Source organism: Mustela nivalis, assembly GCF_964662115.1.
Source record: "Mustela nivalis genome assembly, chromosome: 16".
NCBI lineage: Eukaryota > Metazoa > Chordata > Mammalia > Carnivora > Mustelidae > Mustela > Mustela nivalis.
Window position 1 is genome coordinate 62,549,650 of NC_139035.1, and position 12,021 is coordinate 62,561,670.

At 43.6% G+C, this 12,021-nt stretch overlaps 1 protein-coding gene across 4 annotated transcripts in view; it reads right to left on the reverse strand.

The window, feature by feature from the left end:
• Positions 1-4,684: 4,684 nt before the first annotated feature.
• The window catches only part of UAP1 (UDP-N-acetylglucosamine pyrophosphorylase 1), a 33,631-nt gene continuing 26,294 nt past the window's right edge, over positions 4,685-12,021 (reverse strand). For 2 of the 4 annotated variants that reach the window (XM_082704180.1, XM_082704181.1), the window contains 3 exons: positions 11,263-11,451; positions 6,344-6,410; positions 4,685-5,263 (listed from right to left, as the gene is read on the reverse strand). In XM_082704180.1, the coding sequence (XP_082560306.1) occupies positions 5,171-5,263; positions 6,344-6,410; positions 11,263-11,451 (349 nt within the window). In that variant the 3' untranslated portion in view covers positions 4,685-5,170. Of the gene's footprint in view, positions 5,264-6,343; positions 6,411-10,170; positions 10,222-11,262; positions 11,452-12,021 lie in introns of all 4 variants that reach the window. The other 2 variants (XM_082704179.1, XM_082704178.1) reach the window with 2 other exon arrangements.

Here is a 12,021-nt window from a genome sequence, read left to right on the forward strand (position 1 = left end):
GGCAGTGGGTAACACACATTCAGTGCAGGGCAGAGGATGTTCAAGGATCATTACTTGTTAAGGATTTTAGGTTGTCTACACACACACACACACACATTCAGTGCAGGGCAGAGGATGTTCAAGGATCATTACTTGTTAAGGATACATACACACGATTCTATCTTAGATGTGTACTGCAGTATTACATCCAACACACAGAATTGATTAAAGTAATTCCATGGGGGCACTGGAGGTGCGAATGAAATGAAACAGGATTAGCCAATGTTAACTGTTAGAACAGGTCATTATTATGTTCTCTACTACTGTATATATTTTAAATTTTTAAGTAAAAAAAATAAAAAAGAACAGGTCTCTGGATTCAGACTTTGGGTTCAATTTCCAGCTCAGCTTTTTACTAGTTTGGACAAGAGAAGTTCACACCTCATAGGAAGTAATAAGGATTAAATGAGACGATGCAGATAAAGTGCTTCAAGCAGTGCCTGGTCCATGGTTAAGGGCCCTAAGATATTGGCCACAGTTATCTTCTACTTGATACTCATTCTGTTATGTTCATGAGATTTACTCTTTTTGTTGAATTTCAGACCTTTTAGAAGTATATGAATTAGGAGAAATTTTAAACTTTAAAAGAAAATTTATCAAGCCTCATTTCTATGTCCTACACATCACCTATGTTACTCTATGTTTTGCAGTGTAAAATATGTACATTATGAATTCTACATATCATTTTGTAGAACCGAACAAAACTTGCCCAGTAGAAGAAAACCTGAGAAGGAACACTTCCTGAGAAGTAGAATCACCGAGATGGAAATGATCGCTCATGTGGAAACAGTGAGTCACAAAACTATAATAATAGACTTTCTGTTCTTACGTTGTCCTTCTAACTTGGTTCAGAACTTTGAAAACACTGTCTATATAAACATATTTGGTGTCACCGACTCACTGAACTTTTGGCAAGCCTCTTAGGCCTCTCGTCTTTAAGAGAGTATAACATAATCCTGGATTCATATATTCCACCAGAGAACTCCTGTTAAACCTCCTGCAAAAAGACTTTCTCTCAAAGCGCATTATCTTGAATTCATAGCGTATTTGCTTTGTACATCCCTCCAAATTAAGACATTATCATAGGTCACAACTGAGGATACTCTAAGTAACAGCCAAGGAAGAGATAACAGCATATAAGACTACATCGTCTCCTGTTCCAACACTGCCCTGTCTACATTCCATTGTCCCGGAACCTCACAATAGCCAGTTTCACCTCCAAGTTCTCTTGCAGCTGCACCTAACTGGTTAATGTGACGACCCTTGGTTTATTTATCCTTTGAGCCTTTATGAAAAATACAACTTTTTATCATAAAATTAGTAAGAATGCATCATCCAAAAATTCATGAAATACAGAGGAAAAAGCTACCCATCAGGCCATCACCTTACCACATCATTTTCCTTTTTACTTCTCATTCAACCTGAAATTCCTATTTTTAAGCCAAATCATGAACTTTCTCTTTCCCCCTACACCGACCTCACTCTAGCTGTAGGAAATGCTATGAATCGAAGGGGATACAATTTAGAACGAGCCCAATTAGGGAGGTTCTTTCTGCAGTCTGAGGTCTTTACAAAATGGACTCACCCCAGAACGTGCACGCGCAGGCCCCCGCCGCCTCCCCCGTGTGTGCGCTGCTGCTCAAGTGAAGCGCTCGCCACTCTCCGCCTCCCGTGTCTGATTTTTCACAGCCAGAACACATCCAACTCCTTTCCCCCTCATCCTTGGCTGCTGATTTCTAAACCAAGTCATGATTCTCACTGCTAGCTGAGCTCTGGAATCATCTAGTGTTTATAAAATTAGCTACCCCGGCTTCACCAGACGGAGGTCACCGTGTCCAGAACTGGAGTGCTGGTTTAACTGCTCCACGAGACCCAGAGACGCCGAAGGGTTGAGATAGCGCTGCGCCGGCAACACCAGCCGTGCTGCTCGGCACCTGCCGGTGCCACCTTCATCTCGCCGCTGCCAGCGCCATGGCCTCGGCATTTCTAAGAGTAAAGCTCACAGAAGACACACCTGTTTGGTTTCCGGCTCACCCTATTCCTGGCTTCAGGAACACTGGCCTGTTTTTCCTCTAATGTATGTTCTCTTTTTTGTAACATCCATGAAGCTTTTGGCTGGCCTTCTTAGAGCAGTGGTTCCCCGACTTTGGTGTGCGTCAGAGTCACCTGGAGGGTTCATGTGAACACAAGTTTCCAGGCCTCACTCACAAATGTGTGACGCAAGGATCCCGCAAATGTGCGTTTCTAACAAGTTTCCGGTGACACTGATGTACCCAGTCAGGGGGATACAGTCAGAAAATCACTGTTGCAGGTTGGCTCCTTGATCCCACAACCTGGGCAACACCTGGCAGCTTCGATGCTGCTAAGTAGCCCTTCCCCCACAACAACCAGACTCCCTTTAATAATCCATATGTGAGTCACAATCCACATCTGACTTCAAGGCAACCAAATCCAATAGATCAGAGCTCAGTAGTTCGAGCGCTTACTATGAGCAAAACATGGTTTTTCATAGCACATGTTAGAATTATTAAGGTGCATTTTTTTGTTAGAACATGAACCTCTGATCCTAATTGAGAAAGGCATAGTAGTAGCTCTACTCTGAAAATGACAGGGTTCTTTGCAGAGAAGTTCTGCTTTACCGAACTCCAGTTCATAAGGATGGCCTTTGTTTAACTTCCACTGAACTTGATTCCTTACATTTTAGTACTAAATTATCTTTGCCTTGTTTAAGTGGGTTCATTTTATGCCCTGAACCAGACTGCAGGCTGTGGAAGAGAGGGCTGTGTGCCCGCAGGGCCGCACATGTGATCAGCATCAGCCCCCATGGGCTGACTCACCCCATCACTTCCCAACATGCCTTTCCTAAACTGGGGCTCCCAAGAGGGCCATGAAGTGCAAAAGCAACAGTCTTAGCCAGTAGGAAAACAGACTTCCAAGCCAACAGATTGACGGGTGTTTTAGTCACTCTCTTGGATTATGCATTTTTCCTTGCCTCGTTTTACCTGGATGGCAGATCTGACCACACCGTGACGAATCATCAAGAGGAAACAGTGCAGACGGCAAGCTGGGCTTAGCCATGAACCCACACTGTCGCCGGTAACAGCCCAAACTTTAGGGGACAGTAGGACTAGAAACTGGAAAATGAAATTCTTTTTGATCATCTTCCTGTAAATGTCCCTAATAATTCCTTTATAGATGTCAAAACTGGATCAATTTCAAGAAGCCAGAGGGAAACTGAGGTTCCTGACACATTTAAAGGGTGATTTCCACCAGACTCAAAGAGATTACTAACTCATATAAACTCCACCACACTGTTATCAAATGATTCTAATTCATACTTTTAGAACCATTTTACCCAATTCTGTATTTTCCGAATTAGAGCGGTTATTTAACAAGGACTCCTGAAGGTGCATCACGCTGCCACCTCGTAATTTCACAGCCGCGGGCTCCCAGGCTCTCCACCCTCACTGGACCCAACGTGCCTGGGCCGCCACTCCTCTCCAGCGAAGCCACAACCCCCTACTCCACACCGCCCGGCCTCCCCTTCCTGGTGCTGGCAGGAGCTTAAAGATGGGGAGGGTGAAACCGCAGAGGGAGGTCCAGAAAAGGAGACGAAGCGGCCCGCCCAGGTGCTACGACCCTGGGGCTCTGTCCTCACGATCCATTCGGAGCTCGCTCTGACGGGGACTCAACCCCCCCAAGTCTTTTTGAGAAATGGAAGAAACAGCAGCAGCAACCTGGGCTGTTACTGAAATAAAAGAGAAAATATGCTAGACACACCACCTACACCTTAGCACACAAAATAAATTTAGGTAGGTGCAAATGTCATACTTTTTTAAAAAAGTGACCCTTAAAATTTATACTTTTAGAGAAGAAACACCCACCTGTAACATTCCATCTAGGGACACCTGGTCAGTGAAAGATAAAATTGGCTAAATTTCTTCTCTAGACATGATTTTTAGAATTTTTCATTTATCCAGATATTAAATGTTATGCTTTGGTCAACACTTAAATGCTATATAAAATGCACTTATAAAACTCAATATCTTCATGGAAACTCTGTTTTTGGACATGGAGTACCCTTACTAATGGCCAACGATCTACGGCACATATTTTAAGGAACCCCCCCGCAACTCTGTTTTTTCATCCTCTAGATGAACAAAGAAAACCTGAAGTGGGAGTGATTCACTTGCCTGGGGAAATGCCAGAACTTTGCTCTTCTGAATTCCTAAGTGCCACCAAATATTTGGGTGAGAGAATAAACCAATGATACAAAACAAGGTTTCTCAACCTTAACAGTACTGACAGTGTGGGCCAGAGAATTCTTCGCTACAGGAGACCGCCCTCTGCACCACAGATGTCAGGATCGTCCCTGGCCTCTCTCGTTACACGTCAGAACCACTGTCCCCCCGTCTTGGTTGTGACATTGCGAAATGCCTCTTGCAGGGGCCTACAATCTCTGGCTCAGAGCCACTGTTACAAAGCGATAGGAGGCTAACGTCCAAATATAGGGATTCGTTCAAGACCTGTGGGGCCATCATTTCCCTGGAGCGCCAATTTGGCTTCTTATACTATCTCAAAGTTTCTCCCAAGTTTCTTATTTCCTAGTGGAATAATTTCCTCAAGGTACAAATGACACTCCAGAGACAAGAAGAAATGTTTATTTTACCATCCAATTATTTTCTTAAAAAAATTTAATTTTTGATAAAATAAAACAAACTTTTAGTACCATAGAAACCTTTCGACACACACAAACAAGGACATAGTATTACTATTTACAACTTCAAGAACAAATGTTTCCAGCTCTAAGTACAGTGATGTTGAACACCTTAATTATACCCAAGCTCTAGGAAATTTCCTGGATGGCCAATGTTTTCCTTGGCTTGGAAAAAATAAAATCATACAATTAAAAAATATAAATAAGACCTTCAATGAGTTGAGAATCATAAAAATGCCTTCTGAAGCTCGGTCATCTGGATCTTGGGGAGTATGGAGTAGTTTTAAGAGTTCAACAAGCAAGGTGAAACCCTGTGGCTATTCAAACACGAGTATTGCAGGAGAGGTCCTGAGGTTCACAGTTGGTCTATCAAAAATAAAAGCTATTCTTACTGTGGTGAACTTGGTTTCTGGTTCATACACCATTCTTCACCAGCTCGTGGACTCCATTCTCATCAATGATTAAAGGTGCATGGAATTCTTTATCTGCCACGTAGCTTTCTATTCCCTGAAAGAACAGATGAAATGAAACGAAACACAGCTAGAAAATTAGCGGGCACTAGTCCTACAGGGCTGGTCTTCGTGACCAGAATAAAGATAGAAAGCACAGATGCCAAAAAGTTGGGTGTAAATGTAGAATCTGAAAGTCAATAAAAATCTATTTCATATACTTTTTAAACTGGGCTTAATGACCAATTTATAGAATCATAAAGCAAACAACAAAGAAAGGAAAATTACTCTGATTATAATTTCTAAAGTTAATACGACGTGAGTCATTCTTCTGATCAGCATCACCCAATAGAGTTAACTTTCTAAGCAATGCCGCTGTCTCTGATGCTGAAATTAAGCAATCTGACAAGGATCTCCAGAAAAAATATTCCGTATTAGAAGAGTAACCCCTAAATCTCCCAGTTTTAAAAGTGAGAGTACCAAGTATATGAACAAAATAACCCTCTGAGAGGAAAAATGACCCCGTTTTCAAAAGTCAGACAACCCACAAATACAGAGAACAATCTGATGGTGGCGGGGAGGGGTTAAGGGAACGGGCAAAATGGGTCAAGGAACATGGCAGGCAGAGGCTTCTGGGGATGGAATGAGTAAGTCATGGGGACAAAGGGCACAGCATAGAGAATATATAAAGTCAGTAACATTGTAATAGCATTGTATGGTGACAGATGGTAGCTACACTCGTGGTTAGCACAGAATGTGTAGACTTGGTGAGTCACTATGTTGTGCACCTGAAATTAACATTGTGGGTCAACTGTATTTCAATTAAAAAAAAAAAAAAAAGAGGTGGCTGATTTATCTAAAACACAAGGCTGTTCTATGGACAGTACTTTTTTTTGGAAAGACCATTGCATTTTGATGTGTCAGTGAAATGGATTAAATTACGGAACACTCTATTCGTGGCAACTAACCACTTTAACAGGAATTCTCAAAGAGAAAAATTCAGAACAAATGAACTTCTTTGCTCATTCCCAAGATAAGCAGGGCAGAGGACTGGGAAATAGGCAACTCTACTTAAATATGAAACAGTCTCCAGATCCTATCATTTAAAAAAAGAGGGAAACAAGCAAATCAAACTTACCTCTCCAGCATAGGAGATAAGTGGGGAGATTTCACACTGAATTGGTACATCATTGGCATCCTTCAAGCTAAGAAAAAAAGAAGCATGTTAAAGGTTTTGCTTCTCACGTTATTGCCAGAATGAAAGTATAGACCATCACTTTCCTCTGAGCAGCTTGCAGATAATCAAATTCTCCCAGTTAGACAAACAGAATAGCCTCTATCCTGATGGTCACCAAATTCCCTGCGGATTAAGTCGGCATGAATTTGTCCTGGTCCAGATGACACTATTTGGGGCAAGGGCCAATAAATACCAGTAGGTCTTCAAAGCACTTCACCTATATTGATAGACTTATCTGCTAATGCACATCTCATTTTTTATCATTTCCAACTTTTAATGTGATAAGGGATGGACTATTTACGGAATATAAACTACACTTCAGGCCCACTGCTAGGTACTGTGAACCCTTCCTATTTCCCGTCAATCCTAGCCCCAACCTTGAGCATAAGTACTAGTAGTACTTACGCTCAAGGACAAATGTTCTAAAGCTGCACTGGCCAAAATACACTGGCCACTAGCCACATGTGGTTACTTAAACTTAATTAGGAATTTTTAAATAAACAAAAATTTTAAAATTCAGTTCCTCAGTCATTAAAACCACATTTCAAGTGCTCAGCAACTGCCAAATCAGACAGCATTGCCATAGATTACTTCCTTCCCCACAGGAAATTCTATGGACAGTACTGTTCTAAAGGTCTGTTATCTCCCAATACATATTTTCTATACAACCCACACCTCCTAGATTAGCTGAGCTGATTTATTCAAGGTTTCAAAGTGCTTCTCTGCTACTTTCACCAAAGTCTCTCTTCAAAGAGCTAAGACTAAATGCTACCCAAGCAAAGGCAAGGCCAAAGTCACCATCTGCTCTCTCCAGGGCGCATTCTAACATACATGGCCAGTCAATCCTGAGTTTCTAAAAGTCTCTAAGTTTTTAATATAGAAGTCAATAAATAATGTTTTTAATATGCATAAAGGCACTAGACCTCTAGCTTTTTCCACTGGTAGGGTACAGAGCACACAAAAGCTAGTCTCAGGGAGCTTGGGTGGCTTAGTCAGTTGAGTGCCCAACTCTTGATTTCAGCTCAGGTCATGAACTCGGGGTCGTGGGATAGAGCCCCGAATTGGGCTCCGTGCTGGCTGGGCGTTGAATCCCGCTTAAGATTCTCCATCTCCCTCTGCCCCTCCCCTCCTGCCCCACTCTCTCTCTTAAAACAAACAAACAAACAATTAGTCTCTTACAGCCTCAACCCATTGCTCTCCTTTGTTTTACCAAACATGAGGCTTTGGTGCAGTCAACAAAATCACAGGGCTTCTGAGTTTAGCGATGCCCAAACTTCTCTAAACAGAACTAGGTAGTTTAAATTCAAGGTACTCTATATCCTACCCCCACTTATTTACCCCACTACTTTCCACTCAAAACAGACCAGCTGTGCATACTTTGGATTATTCCAAGTCACGTGCAACTATGGTCAAAGAAAAATCTGGACTATCCAAATTACAGCCATCTTCCAAGATCTGGCACAAGCCCCTTCTTCCCTTCCCTGTTGTATTTTGTAGTGACTACTCTCATTTACTTCATAAAAAAAAAATTTAATAGATATCTGCCAAGTCACTGTCCCCTAAATCATAATAAATTGTTATTTATACCATACATTAACACATAAACTGATACTGCCTGATGTTACTTGGCTTTCATGCATCTAGACCTCCCAACAGGCTGTCAGAAAGGACTCCCTTCTCTTGTGAAAGCTACTCCAGCACCCAGACACCAGCAGCATGTGCAGGTCCGCGAGCAGACCCACAAACGTCTGTTGGCTGAATGAATAAATGGACTATGGCGGGGTAGACAGGTAACGGACTAACCTGCAGAAGAGACAAATTAAAGATGTGCCACACATCTACCCAGATATGTGTCAGATTCTAAAAGAGCTCAAGAAATCTGGTCCAGACTCTCTGGGGCAGCTTGGACTCATACTAAACCAAATGGGAAAAATAAGGACCCAGTCCACTGACAAGATCTAGACAGTCCAGTCCCACCAGAATCCCTGAAAAATTTGCTGTGCCAGGATCAGAAGGTGGTTTTGAACCCAAGGAACACGGGCTGACCTAAAATATAACTTCTCGTCAAGATACTGCAGGAAACTAAGGAAGTCACTCTTAATAAACAAAGTTGGATACCCAGAAGGGAGACAGAAGCGACTGTCACCAAATGCAAAATCTCCGAAGACACGCAACTTAAACCAATAACTTATTATCCCCCAATTCTTTAGCCAAGTGGACTTTCAGTAACTAACTGGTCTGTAAGTGCTGAGATAAAAAATAAAAATAATGTCACTTGGTCAAAACTCAGCATCCTTGCTTCCGCTCTTTGAGAATCATCTCCCAGCTGTTTCTTCCCCCTTTTATACAAAGTACTTTGTTGTCATCTCTCATTTTTCAATAATCTTTTTTTACTCTCGAGGACATCACTTAGAGATAGAAATCGTTCCTGCTGAAATTAAGTCTACGATCTCATTTGGGGCCAAACTTTGATTTGTTTAATTAGTCTACAGGTGGCTACAATGAAGTGGATGAGGGGAACCGAGGGGTACAGACTAAGCAAGAGAAGACAAACAAGAACGTCTGAAACACTCTGTGTCTTGCCCGAGACAGCCGGATGTTAATTTCAGTTGCATAATTAAGAAACTATTTCACATTTGAGGTTAAAAGCATGGTTCAGTGAGAAGGAAATTTGGGGTCAAAAATCCATTTCTCAAATTCTAAAAGCAACTTGCCTCCAGATATTAAAATGATGGAAGGGGCAGAAAATAACAAAGCAGTCCGTGCCCAGTTCTCGCGACACGAAGGCCCACAGTCACCTACGGCTCCTCTAAGAAACGCCCGCATCTCTAAGTCCACTTCCTTGTCTAGAAGACAGGGCCACACCAGGGAAACATCGCTACCCACAAGCATCTTTCTCCATGGGGCAAAAGTGAGTGGCAAAGGTAGGGGGAAAAAATATCACAGGGACAGAAATGACCTCCCTGCTGCTCTACTTCGGAGGTAACTCCCATCTCCAGATCCTTTGCCCTGGACGCATTTCCCAACTTATCTCCAAAACTAAAAATTCAAACTAAACTAGTAACTTTTCAAATGTAGCAAAAACATCAAGCTGTCTCTTTAGCTCTAAGGATAATGGTTTTTTCAAACTCTGTCAGCACTGAGGTAAGACAGGATACGGTGCTACTTCTAGCTAAAAATTGTCTGCCATTAGGACAAAAAAAGCTTCCTTCTTTGGGAGCAGGATAATGACGGACTAAAACTACCACCACGAGGGAGCTGTCAGTATGAGAAAACATTAAGAGAACCGTTTCCTCCGTATCAGGAGCCATCAGACATGTCCGAGGCAGTCAGCCTCTCCACTGTGAACATACATCCAACCCAGGACGACGCAGCTTCTGAATGTGATGCTCCTCTAGCTTCTGCTGGGATCCAAATCTGTTCTCCCTGGCCTGTAGCCTGCCCGACACCCTACCTATCGCTCGTCTAGCTGGCCCTGCAGACTCAAACGTCCACGGTCAGGTCTTTAGTAAAGCATGCTCCCCACTTCCAGCATGCACCGAGACTCTGAGTTAGTGTCGTCCAGACAGACACCTGCCACCAAGGAAGCGCAGTCCGCCCCCACCGAAGCTGCGACCATCCACCACCCCCAGACCACGGAGAGGCAGAGCGCGCAACTATGATGCCAGTTAGTACGGAGGGAAGCGCGGCCCCGTCACCATGCGCTGCAGGCAGGCTGGGATATTTACTTGAGATTGACATCAGCTGTGATGGCCTCTGACTTTCCATTTGTAGCACTGCTATGTAGGAACAAATAAGCATTAATGGGAATGGAAAACAAATCAAACAATAACAATGAAGTGGAATTGCAAAATATACTTGACCGCAAAGGCATGTATTTGTGGTAAATTATAAACTTGGCAAAGGAAATCTGAAGGGTAAAAACAAACTCAATGGCCAATGATGAAGCACGAGGACATGACACGCTACGGAGCAGGGCTGCTGACCACGCCGAGCCTGGCAGCGGCTCTGTCGGAGGCTGCTCTCCGCAGCTCCTTCCCGGGAAAACACAGTCCTGGGCCGCTGAGCTCCAAGGCTCAGGGCCCTGACACGGACCGAGGCATGCCAGCGCCTGTGTGCGCGCAGCCCACCGTTCTACCCTTAAGAATATAAATGAGAGGCCAGAACGTTTTTGGCAGAAGTACATAAATACCAAATGATTTAGAAGGGGGCCATTCTAGGTGCCAACGGAGGTTTTCTCATAAAAGAGAAGACTGAACTTAAAAATGCTTTATCTCAGATTTAAATAACTAGAAGTACTTTCTTTTTTTAAGTTTTAAAAATCCCAAAACATTTCTAACGTTTGAGTGCCCGGAATATAAGTGCCATCCCTCCCTTGCCAGCGTCTCCCTCAGCAACCATGAAAGCACCATGGAAAGAAGGACGAGCGGCCCGCGTCTCCTTTGCGGCCTGGGGGCAGTGGGTCTGCGGCAGGAGTGGGGGTTCCCCACACACAACGGAGTGGCAGCACCCGGGAGAGTGTGCTCCTGATGGCCTTTACCGTACGGCACACCAACAGGATTCCCTCCTGACCATTCCTCAGTGAGACTCGTCCACAGCATGGTGGACGTGTGTCTAAACAAGGGATTCCTCTTTAACAGGAAGAAAAGCAATCATTCTCTTTGTAATGGACGAGGTGGCCAGTACACCACACCAGGACTGCCCACGACAGTACTATGCTTTTTTAAAAAGATCTAGAAATAGGTCAGAGAGAAAGGAGAAAGGTCCGAGAAGAAAAGTCCAGAATGTGACGCCACACCAGAGAAGTGACACTGACTTACCGGGGAATGGCTGGGAGGCGAGAGCCATTTTCATCGATGAAGTGGCCCCCTGCGTTGAGGACCCAGCAGTGATGAAGGGACAGCAAAGCATGCCTCGCAGTGGTAGGATTGTCCTTCCCGTTCTGACTGTCTGCATTCTTGAGTGGGGAAAACTCATCTTCTCGTAGCACTTCATACACCACAAACTTCCTAGGGTGGAACCACACAGAGACCGCTCTAGCAGGAGGGGAAACTGCAAGCCAGGGGCTCTGACCCCTCTCTACGGGGCTAAGCCCCTGGTCCCTAGCCACAGGCGCTCTCTCAGATGAATGCCGGAATAATGCTTGTCCCTGCACTAAATGAAGTTGGAATTCCCTTCTCCAACGCAAAAAGAAAAATTACTTGCATCCCAAACTATAAAGCACTTCCTCTTAAGTCAGAAAGGTCAGAAATCTTTATGCCAATTACACTAGAATCAGTTCTGGGGGGAGGGGTAAAAAAAGGATGGCTGAGAAACGCTTACGGCAAGATTAATCTTACTCATCAGCTCATCTGTCTTGTGCATTCTCTTACTGGCCAAATTCGGAGACACATACCTCAACACCAAATGCGATCTCTGACCGAGAGCTATACAATCTAAAACCACGTTCCCTGAAACATTCACGCACAGGGCAGGAAGGCATCCTACATACAAACTGGGCCAATTCTCTAGCTCAACCTTTTTAGTTTCTTAGCCAAAAGAAGTGACAATTTTAACAAAATTTCAGTTTTGCAGGACTC